Source organism: Pelodiscus sinensis, chromosome 6 (genome assembly GCF_052426305.1).
Source record: "Pelodiscus sinensis isolate ZL-2025 chromosome 6, ASM5242630v1, whole genome shotgun sequence".
NCBI lineage: Eukaryota > Metazoa > Chordata > Testudines > Trionychidae > Pelodiscus > Pelodiscus sinensis.
Window position 1 is genome coordinate 131,074,193 of NC_143057.1, and position 21,256 is coordinate 131,095,448.

The following is a 21,256-nucleotide window of genomic DNA, read 5'->3' on the forward strand; positions in this document are numbered from 1 at the left end:
GGCGACCTACAGGGGAGGGGGGTGAGGAGTGGGATGGCCTGGCAGTGGGGGGGGGGCGACCTACAGGGGAGGGGGTGAGGAGTGGGATGGCCGGGCAGCGGGGGGGGGGTGACCTACAGGGGAGGGGGTGAGGAGTGGGATGGCCGGGCAGCGGGGGGGGGGGTGACCTACAGGGGAGGGGGTGAGGAGTGGGATGGCCGGGCAGCGGGGGGGGCGACCTACAGGGGAGGGGGGTGAGGAGTGGGGTTGCCGGGCAGCGGGGGGGGTGACCCACAGGGGAGGGGGTGAGGAGTGGGATGGCCGGGCAGCGGGGGGGGTGACCTACAGGGGAGGGGGTGAGGAGTGGGGTTGCCAGGCAGCGGGGGGGGGGTGACCTACAGAGGAGGGGGTGAGGAGTGGGATGGCCGGGCAGCGGGGGGTGACCTACAGGGGAGGGGGTGAGGAGTGGGGTTGCCGGGCAGCGGGGGGGGGGCGACCTACAGGGGAGGGGGTGAGGAGTGGGATGGCCGGGCAGCGGGGGGGCGACCTACAGGGGAGGGGGGTGAGGAGTGGGGGAGGGGGTTGGGATGGGGGCAGCGGGGGGGGGTGACCTACAGGGGAGGGGGGTGAGGAGTGGGGTTGCCGGGCAGCGGGGGGTGACCCACAGGGGAGGGGGTGAGGAGTGGGGTTGCCGGGCAGCGGGGGGGGCGACCTACAGGGGAGGGGGGTGAGGAGTGGGGTTGCCGGGCAGCGGGGGGGGTGACCCACAGGGGAGGGGGTGAGGAGTGGGGTTGCCAGGCAGCGGGGGGGGTGACCTACAGGGGAGGGGGTGAGGAGTGGGGTTGCCGGGCAGCGGGGGGTGACCCACAGGGGAGGGGGTGAGGAGTGGGGTTGCCAGGCAGCGGGGGGGGGGGGTGACTACACAGGGGAGGGGGTGAGGAGTGGGGTTGCCGGGCAGCGGGGGGGGTGACCCACAGGGGAGGGGGTGAGGAGTGGGATGGCCGGGCAGCGGGGGGGGGGGTGACCCACAGGGGAGGGGGTGAGGAGTGGGGTTGCCGGGCAGCGGGGGGGGTGACCTACAGGGGAGGGGGTGAGGAGTGGGGTTGCCGGGCAGCGGGGGGGGTGACCGGGGGGGGGGGGGGGGGTGACCCACAGGGGAGGGGGTGAGGAGTGGGATGGCCGGGCAGAGCGTGGGAACCACTCCGGCGTGTTGCAGCCGGGACTCGAGGGGGGCCACAGGGCTCCTTGTCTCGCTAGACACGGGGCAGCGCCATTCCCTGGGGTGCAGCCAGCAGGGACTGGGGTCAACACGGGGAAGCGAGTCCCCAGCGCAGGCCAGGAAATACACCGGCAGCTGGGCCCCCAAGTACCGCGGGAGGCCTTGGCAGACGAGCCGCAGCCCTGCTCCCGAGCCGGGCACTGTGGGAGCCCAGCAGACCAGCAGCGGGGCTGCCTCGCGGTCTGGGCCACTCGCAACGCGCCTGGGCAGACAGTGAAACCAGCCGGGACCCCGGCCCGTGAAAACCTGGGATTCGCCTGCGAGGATCGACGGGCGCAGGAAGGGACGGGCGTTTCCAAGAGCCAGGGATGTGGGTTCGCTCCGGCCGCGGAAGCGGAGCCGGCTGCTGGGTGCGGAGGGGCCGGCCCCGCGTTCGGCCTCGCTGTGCGGGTGTAGCGGGAGACGGGGGAACCGCATTTTACGACGTGTTGTCAATAAATGTTTCTGCGAGACCCCAGAGCTGGGGGGCTGTGACTGGGAATCCAGGGGCCGTGTGGACGGCAGCAGTGGCCGATGAAGCCACAGCGGTTCCCGAGGCAGCCTGTAGCCCTCGGCCAGGGACGCCAAGCCCCGTTTCGTTAGCCAACCGCTCGCACGTTAACGAGCCTGGGCTCACGAGAGCGGCTTGAAGGGGGCGGGAGGCTGCCTGCAAAGTCAAGCCGGGCCCGGGTTAATAACCCAGGGGACAGGCCGAGCCCCGCAGGTCCGAGTATTGGCCCCCCGCAGCCGTAACGGCGGCTTCAGTGACGCGTCGTTCGGGGGGAGGCGCGAGGACTCGGCCTGCCCCGCAGCCGGCAGCCGGAGCAGCGACTCGCAGGCTCCTCCCCAGGAGCGGGCTGTGCCCCCGCGCTCGTCGTTGTCTCTCGGGCTCGTTGCGCCTCAAGGGCAGCACGCCGGTCGCACCGGGCTGCCCAGGGCCCGCTCACCGACAGAGACAGCGCAAGAACCGTGGCCCCCCCGCTCCCTTCATTGCGCTGGCCCCCCTGTCCGAGGGCCGGCCGCACAGTCTGCGGGGCAGGGGTGTAATTAACGTGGCTGGGTGTGAATGGGCCGGGGCGGGGGTGTGATTAGCTGGGTCTGTTACCGGAGGCCAGGGCTGCCTAGGGGATGTTGGTGCAATCGTTGGCTAAGGCAGGGCCCAAAGGGAAGGTCTCTGGGAAGCGCCGCCAGACGCAGCCACCAGGCCTCACCCCGGTGACACCGCGCAGAGACCCAGTGCCCGGCTGGGCCTGACGCCGATGCCCGGCTGGCCTCGCTCACCGGGGCGCTGCTCTGGGGCCGTTCCCGAATAGCGACTGAAGGGGCGCTCACCGGGTAAAAGAGCCGCACGCCTGCGGAGCGAAGGGTCCCGCCCGAGCCCCGAGAACAGGCGAGGGGGGTGTCCCAGAGAGTGTGACTGTGAGGAACAGCCGCAAGTCCAGTGACTTCAGAGAAGGATTCCCTCCGCCCCACCCCCTCCAGGGCGGGAACAGGCGCTCCGAGCTGTCCTCCCACCCGGGGCGGGGCTGCACGCTCGCCTGTAGCGGCTGCTGGGGTGTAGCTGTAACCAGAGGAGCAGGAACGGCGCCTCCCGCGGTAGGACCCCGGCTGCCTGTGCGCTCGCTCGGCCTCGCCCTTCGCTGTGGGCTGTGGGTGAGAGCCCCACGCCCCTCTCTTGTTGCAAACGGCCTCAACGGCGCCGCACCGAGCGGGGGCCCATTCGCCACACGTGGGTCTGGAATGCGGACTGAGCCCCCGTGGGTAGCCCTGGGACGTGGCCGGTCCCTCATGTACCCTCTCCCACAGGCTGGGGAACAGGCCACTGCGACCGCCAGCGGGCGATGCCTCCGGCCGGGCACCAGCCTGCAGCGCGTCTGCCCAGCTCTGTCTGCTAGGGGGTGTTTGCACCGCACCTCGCCGGGGCAGCGACCCCTCACGCTCACAGTCTGCAGGGACAGGCCCCTCGCCTACAGGCAGCCCCCGGATCCCCTCCAGCAGCCACACGTCACTCCCCCAGGAACCCTCCCCGGAAACACACCCCTCTGGCAGCCCCGTCCACACAGCTACACACGTGACACCGTCACGGCACCGAACCACACCAGCCACCGCGCCGGGGCTCTGACACCTGCACACCCTCCATGGGGGCTGTGCCATCCAGGCCAGCAGCGCCCCTCTGCCAGGGCACAGGCCACACCAGAGGCTCTGGGACACGGGATACAGGGCACGAGTCAGACCCAGACGTGGTCTCACACACACGCCTGCAGGGGAACATTTTAACCTGCCGGGCCCCCAGCCCTGGGTTTACAAGCAGCCGTTCCCCTGCACAGGAATTTCACCCGCCAATTGCAGAGTCTGCAGAACTGGAATTCACCGCCAGTCCCTCGCCGGTACCCTGGGCTGGAACAGGCAGGGACTGGCTGGTGCATTACAAAGTTACTTTCCCCGGCCGTTCACACCCCACTTTCACACCCATTAACACAGCTGCTGTGAGTCTCTCTTGGTTTCTGTTATTTGTCTCCAACTCACCTGAGAAGTGGGTTTTGCCCGCGAGAGCTCGTGATCTGTCGATTTGTGTTAGTGGCGAAGGCGCCCCAGGACGACGCGTCGGTTTTAACAGGCCCCGAGACTTTCGTACGCTGCAGCTGCAGCCTGGTCTGCGAAGGTGCTTTGTGCGGGATCTCCTCTGACGACTCCCTGTCAGCCAGTCCTCCCTCGGGCCCCCCGTCCTTCCTGCCAGGCCCGGCACGGCTAGAGAGGCTCCGTGCTGGTCCCTGGCCCACTCGCACGGCGTCAGTCGCTACGTCGAACTGGAGCGTCCAGCCACCACCGGGGCTGGTCAGGGCTGGGCCTGGGCGGGCGGCTCTGGGCGGGCTGCAGGCGATTGTGAGTCCCTTGTGCGAGAACCGTGACATCAGCTCAAGCGTCAGCTCCCGCGCTGTGTGGCTCTGGCGGGGCACGCGGCCCCCGCTCCTTGTGCGCTGGAAATGCCCCTCTGGGCCAGGGAGGTCTCCCTCCTCGCCCAGGGGCTGAGCCGCCACTTGTCACATGCAGCGCCTGTCACCGCTGCTCCCTGGCGTCGCCAGGCTGCTCCGCCTGTTGTGCGGCTGCTGCGCATCTCGGGGGCTTTGCTCCGCACGGCTGGGCCTGGGCTCGGCTGTGGCTCCGCCGAACGGCTTTACCTGGGAGCTCAGTGCCCAGCCTGCCCCGAGCAGGCTCCAGCCAGCGTGTGCAGCGCTCAGAAACCAGCCGCCAGCCCGCCCCAGCCCCGAGCGCTGCGGGGACAATACGCTCTGTCCCGTTCTCCGGGTGCCAGGTGTGACCGCCCCACGGCCAGAACCCCCGCCAGCCCGCCCCAGCCCCGAGCGCTGCGGGGACAATACGCTCTGTCCCGTTCTCCGGGTGCCAGGTGTGACCGCCCCACGGCCAGAACCCCCCGCCAGCCCGCCCCAGCCCCGAGCGCTGCGGGGACAATACGCTCTGTCCCGTCCCGTTCTCCGGGTGCCAGGTGTGACCGCCCCACGGCCAGAACCCCCCGCCAGCCCCCCCAGCCAGCCCGCCCCAGCCCCGAGCGCTGCGGGGACAATACGCTCTGTCCCGTTCTCCGGGTAAACCAGTAACACTGATTGGGCAGCGGCGGAGCAACGTGCGCAGCCCCGGGCCATGTCCGGTTATACTGCCCCCCCGTCGCCCCCCCGTCCCAAACCCGGCACGGCCCAGGTTTCCAGCAGGCCTGGCCTCACGCAGGAGCGAGTGTTTCCCGCCCTCTCCGCAGGCATGACCAGGGCCTGCCAGGCAGCCGAGGGGGTGGCTGGGAAGGGAACAATCTGCATTTCGGCAAACTGAGGCGAGGGAAGGAATCTACGGCGCTGCCTCCCCCAGGACCGACCCGCTGAGTGCTCGGGCAGCCTGGGCCGTGCTCAGCGAGGACAGCGTCCCCCTTCCTCCCCACCCCCGGCCTCTGCTTGAACCAAAGCCAAAGCTGGGGGGGGGGGCTGTCTGCTCTGTGACCCGGGTCCCCTGCGCGGCGAGGGGCCATTCCCACTGACTCCCCCACACGGTGTGATGAGGTGTCAGCACCTGGCTGGTCGCTTGGGCTGTGACTGACCCCTACTGGCCTCTGCTGGGGGGCTGCCTAAGTCCCATAGACAAAGACCCGACCGACCGGTCAGACTGGTCGAGGGCAGCGAGGGACCTCGGGGAGTGAGTGTTCGGGGGAGGGGCAGTCTGGGGCTGGAATCACGGAGGAACCAGGCTAGGGAGGGGCTGGAATCGAGGGGCCCAGGGACCCATCTCAAGGGGGCTGAGGCGTCCTGGCCCTGGCTCCTGTAGCCACGTCCCACCTGGGCTGTACCCCTGAGCAGCAATAACCCCCGTTCTACCGGCCGGCAGAGTCTGTTCTCGCTGCTACGGGGGTGCCGGGTCCGAGGGGAACCCCGACACGTCAGCGAAAACCACGCCAAGGCAGGGCCTCCCAGCCTCATCTGCATGGCAGACAGGCCAGCCCGCCCGCCTGGAGACTGGCACTGCCCCAGCAGGAGCTCGCTGCACCCTGGGCAGTGAACGCAGGTCGCACGGCCCGGTGGGGAACCCGCTGGGCCCGCCCCCCTCCAGATCAGTGGGTCTGGGCCTTGCAGCAACAGCCCCTCTGCCCATCTCCAGCCCCGGCACGGCGCCTGCAAACGCGCCCCCAGGGCCCCACGCAGCAAGGCCAGGGACCACTGTCTAGCCCAGGTGGGCAATTCGCTTAGAAGGGGGCGTGGCCTCGGGTGAGAGGGGCGGGGCCTTTAAATAGCAGGCGTTGAAGGCGCTCCCATTAGCAGGGCGGGAGCCAGACCTGCTGTTAAAGGGCTCCCGGCCTCGCTGCTGGCGGGCGCGTTGTCTGGCAGCCACGGGGAAGGCGAGAGCCCTTTAAATAGAAGCAGTTGTCTCCAAGGCAACACGTTAGGGGCGGGGCTGGGGACCATGGCACGGCCAATCAAAGAGCTAGGAGCTGGATGCAGCCCAGCCCTGGTCCAGCCTGACCCAAACCTCAGACCACGCCCCCGAACCACATTGACCCATAAACAGCCCAGCGCCCCAGACTCCCGCCCTGGCTCGGGGGCGTTCCGGTGCCTGGGTCTGAAGCCTGCGCCAGGCGCGTGGCGAGCCGGACACGAGGAGTCGTTCTTCCCGCCGCGCTGCTCAGGCCTCCGCTGGAGCCTTGTCCGGTTCCGGGCGCCGCATTGCCGGAAAGACGGGGAGAAATCGGAGGGTCCAGAGAAAACGAGGCCGACGAAAGGTCGAGAACGTGAGCTCTGGGGGGAGGCTGGAGGAACTGGGCTGGTTTAGTTTGGAAAGGGGAAGACGGGGGGGACCGACAGCGGCTTTCAAGTCTCTACAAGGGTGTCACGCGGAGGAGGCGGGAAAATCGTTCCCCTTGGCCTCTGAGGGCAGGAGGAAAAGCAGCAAGGGGCTGAAACTGCAGCCGGGGAGGTTTAGGTTGGACATTAGGAAAAAGTTCCTGCCTGGCAGGGGGTCAAACACTGGAATAAACTGCCCAGGGGGTTGTGGAATCCCCATCTCTGGAGCGACTGAGGAGCAGGTTGGACAGACACCGGCCTGGGCTGGTCTAGCCGGTGCTGGGCCCTGCCGTGAGGGCCGGGACTGGACTCGCTGACTCTCCAGGGCCCTGCCGGTCCCCGTGCGCTGGGATTCTATGATCAGTCCCGTTGGGCTTCACGTGCCCCGGTGGGTCGTTCCGGGGGCTCTGCCGCTCTCCAACGCTCGGGACCCCGTTACCTGAACCCCCAGGAACCCCAACCGAGCACCCCACGTGGGGAGAGCTCACCCCGCCCCCCCCCCCGCCCGCCTGCCCCCTGTGAGCAGGCCTGGCCGGGCAGCCCCGACCTTTGCAGTCAGACGTCAGGTTTCATGCTGGACCTGGAGTGGTTGGCCATGGGGCCGGCTGAGCACAAACAGCCACTTCCACTGCGCAGCCGGCTGCTTCTCGCTCCTTGGGTCCCGGCAGCGCCCCACATCCTGGGGGTTTGCCCACCAGCAGACTGGCTGTGGGGTGACACTGGGGGAGGGGCGCTGAACCCGGGGGCACGAGGGAGGCAGCGTAAAGGGCTGGTGAACCAGCCTGCTGAGTCCAAGGGCACGAGGGGCCCAGCGTGGGCGGGACTGCAAGTGTCTGTGTGCGCCTGACTCTGGGGTGGGAAGAACGCGGCCCTGGGGGGGCAAAGCCACGGGGAGAGCTCCGTGGGGGACGTGGCAGGGGGGAGGGCACAGCCCCGGGGGAGAGCTCCGTGGGGGACGTGGCAGCGGGGAGGGCACAGCCCCGGGGGAGAGCTCCGTGGGGACGTGGCAGCGGGGAGGGCACAGCCCCGGGGGAGAGCTCCGTGGGGACGTGGCGGGGGGAGGGCACAGCCCCAGGGGAGAGCTCCGTGGGGACGTGGCAGCGGGGAGGGCTCCGTGGGGACGTGGCAGCGGGGAGGGCACAGCCCCGGGGGAGAGCTCCGTGGGGACGTGGCAGCGGGGAGGGCACAGCCCCGGGGGAGAGCTCCGTGGGGATGCGGCAGCGGGCAGGGCACAGCCCCGGGGGAGAGCTCCGTGGGGACGTGGCGGGGGGGAGGGCACAGCCCCGGGGGAGAGCTCCGTGGGGACGTGGCGGGGGGGAGGGCACAGCCCCGGGGGAGAGCTCCGTGGGGACGTGGCAGCGGGGAGGGCACAGCCCCGGGGGAGAGCTCCGTGGGGACGTGGCGGGGGGAGGGCACAGCCCCGGGGGAGAGCTCCGTGGGGACGCGGCAGCGGGGAGGGCACAGCCCCGGGGGAGAGCTCCGTGGGGACGCGGCAGCGGGGAGGGCACAGCCCCGGGGGAGAGCTCCGTGGGGACGCGGCAGCGGGGAGGGCACAGCCCCGGGGGAGAGCTCCGTGGGGACGCGGCAGCGGGGAGGGCACAGCCCCGGGGGAGAGCTCCGTGGGGACGTGGCAGCGGGGAGGGCACAGCCCCGGGGGAGAGCTCCGTGGGGACGTGGCGGGGGGAGGGCACAGCCCCGGGGGAGAGCTCCGTGGGGACGTGGTAGCGGGGAGGGCACAGCCACGGGGAGAGCTCCGTGGGGACGTGGTAGCGGGGAGGGCACAGCCACGGGGAGAGCTCCGTGGGGACGCGGCAGCGGGGAGGGCACAGCCCCGGGGGAGGGCTCCATGGGGACGTGGCAGCGGGGAGGGCACAGCCCCAGGGGAGGGCTCCATGGGGACGTGGCAGCGGGGAGGGCACAGCCCCAGGGGAGGGCACAGCCCCGGGAGAGAGCTCCGTGGGGACATGGCAGCGGGGAGGGCACAGCCCCGGGGGAGAGCTCCGTGGGGACGTGGCAGCGGGGAGGGCACAGCCCCGGGGGAGGGCTCCGTGGGGACGTGGCAGCGGGGAGGGCACAGCCCCGGGGGAGGGCTCCGTGGGGACGTGGCAGCGGGGAGGGCACAGCCCTGGGGGAGAGCTCCGTGGGGACGTGGCAGCGGGGAGGGCACAGCCCTGGGGGAGAGCTCCGTGGGGACGTGGCAGCGGGGAGGGCACAGCCCCAGGGGAGGGCACAGCCCCGGGAGAGAGCTCCGTGGGGACGTGGCAGCGGGGAGGGCACAGCCCCGGGGGAGAGCTCCGTGGGGACGTGGCAGCGGGGAGGGCACAGCCCCGGGGGAGAGCTCCGTGGGGACGTGGCAGCGGGGAGGGCACAGCCCCGGGGGAGAGCTCTGTGGGGACGTGGCAGCGGGGAGGGCACAGCCCCGGGGGAGAGCTCCGTGGGGACGTGGCAGCGGGGAGGGCTCCGTGGGGACGTGGCAGCGGGGAGGGCACAGCCCCGGGGGAGAGCTCCGTGGGGACGTGGCAGCGGGGAGGGCACAGCCCCGGGGGAGAGCTCCGTGGGGACGTGGCAGCGGGGAGGGCACAGCCCCGGGGGAGAGCTCTGTGGGGACGCGGCAGGGGGAGGGCACAGCCCCGGGGGAGAGCTCCATGGGGACGTGGCAGCGCTACTGCCCAGGCCGCTCCCGGGGGGGGGGGGTAGTTCAGCCGGGCGTGCGCCCTGCAACTCCTCCTCCCCCACAGATCGGCCCCAAACACGGCCAGGGCCCCCGGCTGCTGCCCCTGCGAGCTGGGCTGGGACCAGGCCGTGGCTCACCCAGCGTCTCCACGTGGAGCGGCGCCCGGTGAGACTCCTGGCCCATCCCTGCAGGCCGAGGGGTAGGCGGCTCAGGGCGCTGACAGGGCACATGCCTGGCCCGGGCACGGCCCCTTGCGGCCAGGTGGGGCGCGAAGCAGCCAACAGCACCGTGACCGAGCGCCTGCTGGGAGCACGTCCCACCCGCGTGGCTTGACACGGCGACGCACCCAGGCGGGGCCACGGCCTAGGACGGATGGGGAGCAGCCTCAGCCTGTGCTTCGCCTGCTTCCCTGGCCCAGGCATCCCACAGTCCCCTGACTCCGCCCTTCCCCCCCCCCCCGGCCTGGGCATCCCACAGTCCCCTGCTCCCCCACCCCAGGGCAACCCCCCTCCCCCAGCCTGGGCATCCCACGGTCCCCTGCTCCCCCGCCCCAGGGCAACCCCCCTCCCCCAGCCTGGGCATCCCACGGTCCCCTGCTCCCCCGCCCCAGGGCAACCCCCCCCCCCGGCCTGGGCATCCCACAGTCCCCTGCTCCCCCGCCCCAGGGCAACCCCCCTCCCCCAGCCTGGGCATCCCACGGTCCCCTGCTCCCCCGCCCCAGGGCAACCCCCCCCCCCGGCCTGGGCATCCCACAGTCCCCTGCTCCCCCGCCCCAGGGCAACCCCCCTCCCCCAGCCTGGGCATCCCACGGTCCCCTGCTCCCCCGCCCCAGGGCAACCCCCCCCCCCCCCCGGCCTGGGCATCCCACAGTCCCCTGCTCTCCCACCCCAGGGCAACCCCCCTCCCCCGGCCTGGGCATCCCACGGTCCCCTGCTCCCCCGCCCCAGGTACCCCCCCTCCCGGCCTGGGCATCCCACGGTCCCCTGCTCCCCTGCCCCAGGGCACCCCTCCCCCCGGCCTGGGCATCACAAGGTTCCCCCCAGTTTGGGTACCAGTCTCCTCCCCTCTCCCTGGGTCTGGGCATCGCAGGCTCCCCCGTCACCTCCCTCACCCCCCCCGGCCTGGGCGTTGTGGGCCCCCTCCTGGCGGGCGCCGGGACAGAGGGAGCCAGGGCACGGGCGTGTCTCAGCGTTTAATGGGGACGGCTCTGCCCCGCGGACCGGCGCTGCCTCGGTTTCCCCTTCGCTCCGCCGCTCAGCCTGGGGGCCAGCCCATCTGGCGCCCGCCCAGCACGTGCAGGTGCAGGTGGTAGACGGACTGAGCCCCGTGCTGCCCGTCGTTGATCACTGCAAGGCAGAGAACAGGGTGAGTGCGCCAGGTGGGGCCAAGGGGCGGGGCAGCCCCTCCCCCAGAGCAGGAACACCCGGGCAGTGGGGGGCAAGGGCTGGTCCATGTGGGCGCCCGCAGGGAGCACCGCAGGGAGACGCCCCAGGGCAGCGAGGCAGGGAAGGGCTGGGGGGCTCCAGTGGCCCCATACGTCTGGGACCAGAGCTGGCAGCCTGGCCCGGGACCCCGCGACTCACCCACTCGATAGCCGTCCGCCAGCCCCTCCGCCTTCGCCGTCTGGCTGGCCACCACCAGCAGGTGCCCCAGCAGCTGGGACGGAGCAGAGGGGCAGGGTCAGGGAGAAACGGGGGGCAGGGCAGGAGAACCCAATACAGCAGGCCCGGACCTCGGCCAGGGGAGCGATGGCACCGCGCCCCCATGCACCCTCCGCACGCCCTGGGACCCGCAGCACCCCGCCCCCACGCACCCCCCGCACGCCCTGGGACCCGCAGCACCCCGCCCCCACGCACCTCCCGCACGCCCTGGGACCCGCAGCACCCCGCCCCCACGCACCTCCCGCACGCCCTGGGACCCGCAGCACCCGCCCCCACGCACCCCCCGCACGCCCTGGGACCCGCAGCACCCGCCCCCACGCACCCCCCGCACGCCCTGGGACCCGCAGCACCCCGCCCCCACGCACCCCCCGCACGCCCTGGGACCCGCAGCACCCGCCCCCACGCACCCCCCGCACGCCCTGGGACCCGCAGCACCCCGCCCCCACGCACCCCCCGCACGCCCTGGGACCCGCAGCACCCCGCCCCCACGCACCTCCCGCACGCCCTGGGACCCGCAGCACCCCGCCCCCACGCACCTCCCGCACGCCCTGGGACCCGCAGCACCCCACCCCCATGCACCCCCGTATGCCCTGGGACCCGCAGCACCCGCCCCCACGCACCCCCCGCACGCCCTGGGACCCGCAGCACCCCGCCCCCACGCACCCCCCGCACGCCCTGGGACCCGCAGCACCCGCCCCCACGCACCCTCCGTATGCTCTGGGACCCGCAGCACCCCACCCCCATGCACCCCCCGTATGCCCTGGGACCCGCAGCACCCGCCCCCACGCACCCCCCCGCACGCCCTGGGACCCGCAGCACCCCGCCCCCACGCACCCCCCGCACGCCCTGGGACCCGCAGCACCCCGCCCCCACGCACCCCCCGCACGCCCTGGGACCCGCAGCACCCGCCCCCACGCACGCCCTGGGACCCGCAGCACCCCGCCCCCACGCACCCCCCGTATGCCCTGGGACCCGCAGCACCCGCCCCCACGCACCCTCCGTACGCTCTGGGACCCGCAGCACCCCACCCCCATGCACCCCCCCCGTATGCCCTGGGACCCGCAGCACCCGCCCCCACGCACCCCCCCGCACGCCCTGGGACCCGCAGCACCCGCCCCCACGCACCCCCCCGCACGCCCTGGGACCCGCAGCACCCCGCCCCCACGCACCCCCCGCACGCCCTGGGACCCGCAGCACCCCGCCCCCCGCCCCCCGCACGCCCTGGGACCCGCAGCACCCCGCCCCCACGCACCCCCCGCACGCCCTGGGACCCGCAGCACCCGCCCCCACGCACCCCCCGCACGCCCTGGGACCCGCAGCACCCCGCCCCCACGCAACCCCCGCACGCCCTGGGACCCGCAGCACCCCGCCCCCACGCACCCCCCGCACGCCCTGGGACCCGCAGCACCCCGCCCCCACGCAACCCCCGCACGCCCTGGGACCCGCAGCACCCCGCCCCCACGCAACCCCCGCACGCCCTGGGACCCGCAGCACCCCGCCCCCACGCACCCCCCGCACGCCCTGGGACCCGCAGCACCCCGCCCACACGCACCCCCCGGGACCCGCAGCACCCCGCCCCCACGCACGCCCTGGGACCCGCAGCACCCCGCCCCCACGCACCCCCCGCACGCCCTGGGACCCGCAGCACCCCGCCCCCACGCACCCCCACGCACGCCCTGGGACCCGCAGCACCCCGCCCCCACGCACCCCCCGCACGCCCTGGGACCCGCAGCACCCCGTCCCCACGCACCCCCCGCACGCCCTGGGACCCGCAGCACCCCGCCCCCACGCACCCCCCGCACGCCCTGGGACCCGCAGCACCCGCCCCCCCCCCCCTCTCTGGAACCTCTCCACCGGAGAGACCAGTGGTTCCCAGGTGACCTGGAGCCCCTCTGCCTGGGGGGGCCACCCCTCCACCGCGGGGTCCCCAGTGCTGGACTGCCAGGTGGGGGCAGCGGGGGAGGGCGTCCTGCCAAGGTGAGACCCAGCCTGTCCCAGAGCCCTTCCCGTGGCCGGCCCCTGCTCCCCAGGGCCCTGCTCCGCTCACCTCCGTGTCCCCCACTGCCACTCGGCTCAGCCGGGGGATGGGGCGCTTGGGGATCACCAGGAAGTGCACCGGGGCCTGCGGGGCCACGTCCCGGAAGGCGAGGCACTGTGGGGAGAGACCGCAACACTGCCGCCGGGGCGCCCCTGCCCCCGCTCTGCCTGGCGGGGCCCACGTGGTCCCCGGGCCCTCCCCCGCCAAGCCTCCCCCCCAGGGTCCCCGGCCCCTCCCCCGCCAAGCCTCCCCCCAGGGTCCTCGGCCCCTCCCCCGCCAAGCCTCCCCCCAGGCTCCCCGGCCCCTCCCCCGCCAAGCCTCCCCCCCAGGGTCCCCGGCCCCTCCCCCACTCTGCCCTCCCCCTGGTGGGTCACTGACACACTCCTAGTACAGCCATTGCCTCCCCCTCCCCAGTGTCACGTCACCAGCTCGGGGGCAGGGGGCACATGGGTGAGCTGGGGGGGGGGGGGACACACGTTCTGGGGAACACACACAGGGGAAGCTGGGGGAGGGATGCACACACACACACACACACACACACACACACACAGACAGGGGAGCTGGGGGAGGGCTGCACACACACACAGACAGGGGAGCTGGGGGAGGGCTGCACACACAAACACACACACACACAGACAGGGGAGCTGGGGGAGGGCTGCACACACACACACACACACACACAGACAGGGGAGCTGGGGGAGGGCTGCACACACACACACACACACACAGACAGGGGAGCTGGGGGAGGGATGCACACACACACACACACACACACACACACACAGACAGGGGAGCAGGGGGAGGGATGCACACACACACACACACACACACAGACAGGGGAGCTGGGGGAGGGATGCACACACACACACACAGATGGGAGCTGGGGGAGGGCTGCACACACACACACACACACACACAGGGGAGCTGGGGGAGGGCTACACACACACACACACACACACACACACAGACAGGGGAGCTGGGGGAGGGCTGCACACACACACACACACACAGATGGGAGCTGGGGGAGGGCTGCACACACACACACACAGACAGGGGAGCTGGGGGAGGGCTGCACACACACACACACAGACAGGGGAGCTGGGGGAGGGCTGCACACACACACACACACACACACACAGGGGAGCTGGGGGAGGGCTGCACACACACACACACAGGGGAGCTGGGGGAGGGATACACACACACACACAGGGGAGCTGGGGGAGGGATGCACACACACACACAGGGGAGCTGGGGGAGGGATGCACACACACACACAGGGGAGCTGGGGGAGGGATGCACACACACACACAGGGGAGCTGGGGGAGGGATGCACACACACACACAGGGGAGCTGGGGGAGGGATGCACACACACACACAGGGGAGCTGGGGGAGGGATGCACACACACACACAGGGGAGCTGGGGGAGGGATGCACACACACACACAGGGGAGCTGGGGGAGGGATGCACACACACACACACACACACAGGGGAGCTGGGGGAGGGATGCACACACACACACACACACACAGGGGAGCTGGGGGAGGGATGCACACACACACACACACACACAGGGGAGCTGGGGGAGGGATACACACACACACACACACACAGGGGAGCTGGGGGAGGGATACACACACACACACACACACACACACACAGGGGAGCTGGGGGAGGGATGCACACACACACAGGGGAGCTGGGGGAGGGATGCACACACACAGGGGAGCTGGGGGAGGGATGCACACACACACAGGGGAGCTGGGGGAGGGATGCACACACACACAGGGGAGCTGGGGGAGGGATGCACACACACACAGGGGAGCTGGGGGAGGGATGCACACACACACAGGGGAGCTGGGGGAGGGATGCACACACACACAGGGGAGCTGGGGGAGGGATGCACACACACAGGGGAGCTGGGGGAGGGATGCACACACACAGGGGAGCTGGGGGAGGGATGCACACACACACAGGGGAGCTGGGGGAGGGATGCACACACACACAGGGGAGCTGGGGGAGGGATGCACACACACACAGGGGAGGGATGCACACACACACAGGGGAGCTGGGGGAGGGATGCACACACACACAGGGGAGCTGGGGGAGGGATGCACACACACACAGGGGAGCTGGGGGAGGGATGCACACACACACACACACACACAGGGGAGCTGGGGGAGGGATGCGCACACACACAGGGGAGCTGGGGGAGGGATGCGCACACACACACAGGGGAGCTGGGGGAGGGATGCACACACACACACAGAGGAGCTGGGGGAGGGATGCACACACACACACAGAGGAGCTGGGGGAGGGATGCACACACACACAGGTGAGCTGGGGGAGGGATGCGCACACACACACAGGGGAGCTGGGGGAGGGATGCACACACACACAGGTGAGCTGGGGGAGGGATGCACACACACACAGGGGAGCTGGGGGAGGGATGCGCACACACACAGGGGAGCTGGGGGAGGGATGCGCACACACACACACAGGGGAGCTGGGGGAGGGATGCACACACACACACACAGGGGAGCTGGGGGAGGGATGCACACACACACAGGTGAGCTGGGGGAGGGATGCACACACACACACAGGTGAGCTGGGGGAGGGATGCACACACACACAGGTGAGCTGGGGGAGGGATGCGCACACACACACAGGGGAGCTGGGGGAGGGATGCGCACACACACAGGGGAGCTGGGGGAGGGATGCGCACACACACAGGGGAGCTGCGGGGGGGATGCACACACACACACACACACACAGGGGAGCTGGGGGAGGGATGCGCACACACACACAGGTGAGCTGGGGGAGGGATGCGCACACACACACAGGGGAGCTGGGGGAGGGATGCGCACACACACACAGGGGAGCTGGGGGAGGGATGCGCACACACACAGGGGAGCTGCGGGGGGGATGCACACACACACACACACACACACACACACACAGGGGAGCTGGGGGAGGGATGCACACACACACACACACACAGGGGAGCTGGGGGAGGGATGCACACACACACACACACACACAGGGGAGCTGGGGGAGGGATGCACACACACACACACACACACAGGGGAGCTGGGGGAGGGATGCACACACACACACACACACACAGGGGAGCTGGGGGAGGGATGCACACACACACACACACACACAGGGGAGCTGGGGGAGGGATGCACACACACACACACACACACAGGGGAGCTGGGGGAGGGATACACACACACACACACACACACACACAGGGGAGCTGGGGGAGGGATGCACACACACACACACACACAGGGGAGCTGGGGGAGGGATGCACACACACACACACACACAGGGGAGCTGGGGGAGGGATGCACACACACACAGGGGAGCTGGGGGAGGGATGCACACACACACAGGGGAGCTGGGGGAGGGATGCACACACACACAGGGGAGCTGGGGGAGGGATGCACACACACACAGGGGAGCTGGGGGAGGGATGCACACACACACAGGGGAGCTGGGGGAGGGATGCACACACACACAGGGGAGCTGGGGGAGGGATGCACACACACACAGGGGAGCTGGGGGAGGGATGCACACACACAGGGGAGCTGGGGGAGGGATGCACACACACACAGGGGAGCTGGGGGAGGGATGCACACACACACAGGGGAGCTGGGGGAGGGATGCACACACACACAGGGGAGGGATGCACACACACACAGGGGAGCTGGGGGAGGGATGCACACACACACAGGGGAGGGATGCACACACACACAGGGGAGCTGGGGGAGGGATGCACACACACACAGGGGAGCTGGGGGAGGGATGCACACACACACAGGGGAGCTGGGGGAGGGATGCACACACACACACACACACAGGGGAGCTGGGGGAGGGATGCGCACACACACAGGGGAGCTGGGGGAGGGATGCGCACACACACACAGGGGAGCTGGGGGAGGGATGCACACACACACACAGAGGAGCTGGGGGAGGGATGCACACACACACACAGAGGAGCTGGGGGAGGGATGCACACACACACAGGTGAGCTGGGGGAGGGATGCACACACACACAGGTGAGCTGGGGGAGGGATGCACACACACACAGGGGAGCTGGGGGAGGGATGCGCACACACACAGGGGAGCTGGGGGAGGGATGCGCACACACACACACACAGGGGAGCTGGGGGAGGGATGCACACACACACACACACAGGGGAGCTGGGGGAGGGATGCACACACACACAGGTGAGCTGGGGGAGGGATGCACACACACACACAGGTGAGCTGGGGGAGGGATGCACACACACACAGGTGAGCTGGGGGAGGGATGCGCACACACACACAGGGGAGCTGGGGGAGGGATGCACACACACACACACACACACAGGGGAGCTGGGGGAGGGATGCACACACACACACACACACAGGGGAGCTGGGGGAGGGATGCACACACACACAGGGGAGCTGGGGGAGGGATGCGCACACACACACAGGGGAGCTGGGGGAGGGATGCGCACACACACAGGGGAGCTGCGGGGGGGGATGCACACACACACACACAGGGGAGCTGGGGGAGGGATGCGCACACACACAGGGGAGCTGCGGGGGGGGATGCACACACACACACAGGGGAGCTGGGGGAGGGATGCGCACACACACAGGGGAGCTGCGGGGGGGGATGCACACACACACACAGGGGAGCTGGGGGAGGGATGCGCACACACACAGGGGAGCTGGGGGAGGGATGCACACACACACACACACAGGGGAGCTGGGGGAGGGATGCGCACACACACAGGGGAGCTGCGGGGGGGGATGCACACACACACACACAGGGGAGCTGGGGGAGGGATGCGCACACACACAGGGGAGCTGCGGGGGGGGATGCACACACACACACAGGGGAGCTGGGGGAGGGATGCGCACACACACAGGGGAGCTGCGGGGGGGGATGCACACACACACACACACACACACACACACACACAGGGGAGCTGCGGGGGGGGGGACCCACGGGAGCAGGTGAGGCACCAATTGAGGATTTGGGGATTGCATTCGCTTTGCTACTGTCCTATAGTAACCCCAGGTTAGTGCCTCAGTTTCCCTGGACACTGCACCAGGCCCTAGCTGGGGGCCGGTGCCCTGCCCGCCTGAGCCCAGGAGGGGTGTGGCCAGGGCAGGGGGGACACAAGGCAGAGCAGGGCTTGGGGGCTGGGTAGGGAGCCAGGCTTGGCTGCCTTGGGGTGCAGGGAGGCCCCAGGCTGGGCTGCTCCCGGTCCCTGCGCTGGGTCACTGGGACCCAAGAACCCTGGTGCGCCCTGCCGGCCGGGAGCCCCATTGGGGTGGGGGGCGGGGGGGGGGGCAGTGGCTCCCTGTCCCTGGTGACACCCCGTGTCTCTGGGCACCCACCTCTGAGCCACCGTCCCGCCCCCCCCAGCCGGGTCCCTGCGCCCAGCCAGGGGCCAAGGTGCAGAGGACTCTGCAGCGGCTCAAATCCGCCGAGGGAGACCCGGGCCTGCCCCTGCCACCCCCGGGGACCCGCCTTCCCGGGGAGGGAGCCGGGCCCGTCCCCCGCTGCACGGGCCGACCAGGGCAGGTAGCTCCCAGGCCCCGCAGGCCCCCTCAGCCCCACGGGGGGGCGGGGCACGACTCCAGCATGGAGCGAGCTGGGGGAGCAGCCCTGGGGCTGGGGAGAAGGGAGCTGGCAGGGCCCGGGGCGGCCCCTCCCCACAGCCCCAGCGGGCTCAGGGCCAGGGGATCGCGTCCGGCAGGCCCATGAGGGGACACAGGGCTCCGGGAGGGGGGGGGGATCCCAGCGGGGCCGCAGGAGCAGTGGGGCGCTGGGGCTGCAGGGGCGGGGGCAGTGGGGCTGCAGGAGCAGTGGGGCGCTGGGGCTGCAGGGGCGGGGGCAGTGGGGCTGCAGGAGCAGTGGGGCGCTGGGGCAGTGGGGCTGCAGGAGCAGTGGGGCAGTGGGGCTGCAGGGGCGGGGGCAGTGGGGCTGCAGGAGCAGTGGGGCGCTGGGGCAGTGGGGCTGCAGGAGCAGTGGGGCAGTGGGGCTGCAGGGGCGGGGGCAGTGGGGCTGCAGGAGCAGTGGGGCGCTGGGGCTGCAGGAGCGGGGGCAGTGGGGCTGCAGGGGCGGGGGCAGTGGGGCTGCAGGAGCAGTGGGGCTGCAGGGGCGGGGGCAGTGGGGCTGCAGGAGCGGGGGCAGTGGGGCTGCAGGAGCAGTGGGGCGCTGGGGCTGCAGGGGCGGGGGCAGTGGGGTTGCAGGAGCAGTGGGGCTGCAGGGGCGGGGGCAGTGGGGTTGCAGGAGCAGTGGGGCGCTGGGGCAGTGGGGCTGCAGGAGCAGTGGGGCGCTGGGGCAGTGGGGCTGCAGGAGCAGTGGGGCGCTGGGGCAGTGGGGCTGCAGGAGCAGTGGGGCGCTGGGGCAGTGGGGCTGCAGGAGCAGTGGGGCGCTGGGGCAGTGGGGCTGCAGGAGCAGTGGGGCGCTGGGGCAGCGGGGCTGCAGGAGCAGTGGGGCGCTGGGGCGCTGGGGCTGCAGGACATGCGGGTCCCCAGGGAAGCCCCCGGCCGGGCCTGCCCCCCTGGAGCGGCGGGGGGGGAGGGACGGGGGGCACCTTGTCGTCTTCGTAGAGCAGCTCGGCCGGGACGCTGCGGTCGATGATCCTGCTGAAGACGGTGGGGGCCGGGCCGGGGTCCCCGTCCTGCCCCCCGCGGGCCGCGCAGCGTCTCTGGGGGAGGCAGCAGCTCAGCCCGACGCGGGCACCGCGAGCGCCCATCGCCCCGCCCCGGGCCGCCCCAGCGCGCCCCCCCGGTATGACCCCCCCGGACCGCGCCCCACGGAGCCGGGGGGGGGGGGCTGAGCTCTGCCCAGAGTCGCTCCCTGGCCGGGGCCGCCGGGGCCCCCCCGCTCCCGCTCTCACCCCGCCCCCGGCCCGGGTACCTGCCCCCAGCGGGCCCCCAGCGCCCAGCCCCGGGCCCCGCGCAGCACCGCCGCCGCCATGCTGCTCCCGCCGCCCTCTGGCCGCCGCGGGCGGGGCCGCGCCCCATTGGCTGCCGCCCCGCCCCCCACGGGTCTGGGCCCGCCCCCCTCGCGTCTGGCCTTCGTGCCTCAGTTTCCCTGCCCGTGCCAGTGACCCCCCCCCCCCCCCGCGGGAGGGCAGGCGGGGCGCGCGCGTGCCCGGAACACGGGCGGGGGGCACAGTGCACGGGGCGTGTGGGGCGGGGGACAGTGCACGGGGTGTGCGCGCGGGGGGGCACAGTGCCACGGGCGGGGGGGTGCGCGTGCACAAAGCGCAGGGGCTCACGCAGCGACACGCACCGTGGGGCCAGCGCTGGCATCGCTATGAGGTGGGGGCGGGGCTGCTCTGCCAGCGCCCCCCTCCCACCACCAGGCCGAGCCCCACGGGGCCAGCTCCTGCCCCCCGGCCCTGGTGCACCCCACGCAGGGCAAATGCCCCGGACCCCTCCCCCAGGCCCGGGCAAAGGGCAGCGGGCGAGGCCCGGGCTGGTTTGCCGGGTCCAGGACCTGCCTGGTCACACGCTGCCCCCCCCCCCCCCCAGCAGGGGCGGCTGCAGGCAGGAGGCTGGGGCTGGGCCCATCTCGCACAGCGCGGGGCCTGCTGGCCAGAGGCAGCGAGGAGATGGGGGGGGGACAATGACGTAGCAGATCGGGGGGGCGGGACCGCAGGGTGGGACGGAACCAGGAACCCCCCCCAGGCCAGAGCCCGTTTGGCTCTGACCCACGGAGCTCACCAGACCCCCTGGCAGAGTCCGAGGCCGCGGGGCTTGGTGCTGCTGCCGAGAAAGGGACAGGACAGGCAGCGCTGGAGCATCCTGCCCCCAGGGCTTTCCCACAGGCCTCAGCCTGCCTCAGGGAGGGGACTATCTGCCCCGGGCCACCCAGCAGCAGTGAGTTCCGCAGGGCACGGCAGAACTGGGGGTTAGAGGCAATGACGTTGCTGGCTCCGTTGTGCCCCAGCCCCGCCCCTAGAGACCCGGGGAGCAGGCTCAGGACAGGCACCTCCCCAGCCCCACTGAAAGGCCTCTCCGAGCAGCGGTGAGCAGGGCAGCCCCCATGCCCAGCGCTGCCTGTGCCAGGCCCAGCCCCACCTGGAGCCCTGCCCAGGGGAGCGGGGTCACGCTGCGGTTCTGGCTTCCAGCAGCTGTGTGGGACTGATGGGGGGGGGGGGGGGAGAGAGGCAGGACCCCAGGGGGAAACGTCCCAGGGCCCCAGCTCCCGGACAACTCCAGCTCGGCCTCCCCCCAGCCGTGCACAAGGCAGCAGCACGGCCAGCTGGCAGCCCGGCCTCCCCCT

The 21,256-nt window shown here is 71.7% G+C and overlaps 2 protein-coding genes across 3 annotated transcripts; both read right to left on the reverse strand.

The window, feature by feature from the left end:
- Nucleotides 1-1,116: 1,116 nt before the first annotated feature.
- Nucleotides 1,117-3,603, reverse strand: LOC149524259 (uncharacterized). The gene is made up of 2 exons (XM_089779504.1): nt 2,570-3,603; nt 1,117-1,904 (listed from the first exon to the last, which is right to left on the reverse strand). Exons 1-2 carry the CDS (start codon nt 3,389-3,391, stop codon nt 1,677-1,679), a joined length of 1,050 nt encoding a protein of 349 aa, XP_089635630.1. The 5' UTR covers nt 3,392-3,603; the 3' UTR covers nt 1,117-1,676.
- A 6,826-nt stretch (nt 3,604-10,429) lies between these two features.
- Nucleotides 10,430-20,039, reverse strand: HINT2 (histidine triad nucleotide binding protein 2). 2 transcript variants are annotated; one of them, XM_089779508.1, is made up of 5 exons: nt 19,883-20,039; nt 19,557-19,670; nt 12,959-13,063; nt 10,834-10,906; nt 10,430-10,596 (listed from the first exon to the last, which is right to left on the reverse strand). In XM_089779508.1, the coding sequence occupies exons 1-5, from the start codon at nt 19,940-19,942 to the stop codon at nt 10,505-10,507; spliced, it is 444 nt and encodes a 147-aa protein (XP_089635634.1). In that variant the 5' UTR covers nt 19,943-20,039; the 3' UTR covers nt 10,430-10,504. The 2 variants fall into 2 exon arrangements, with proteins under 2 accessions (XP_089635634.1, XP_089635635.1); XM_089779509.1 differs by lacking the exon at nt 19,557-19,670 and having other exon boundaries at nt 19,883-20,010.
- Between the last annotated feature and the right edge of the window lie 1,217 nt (nt 20,040-21,256).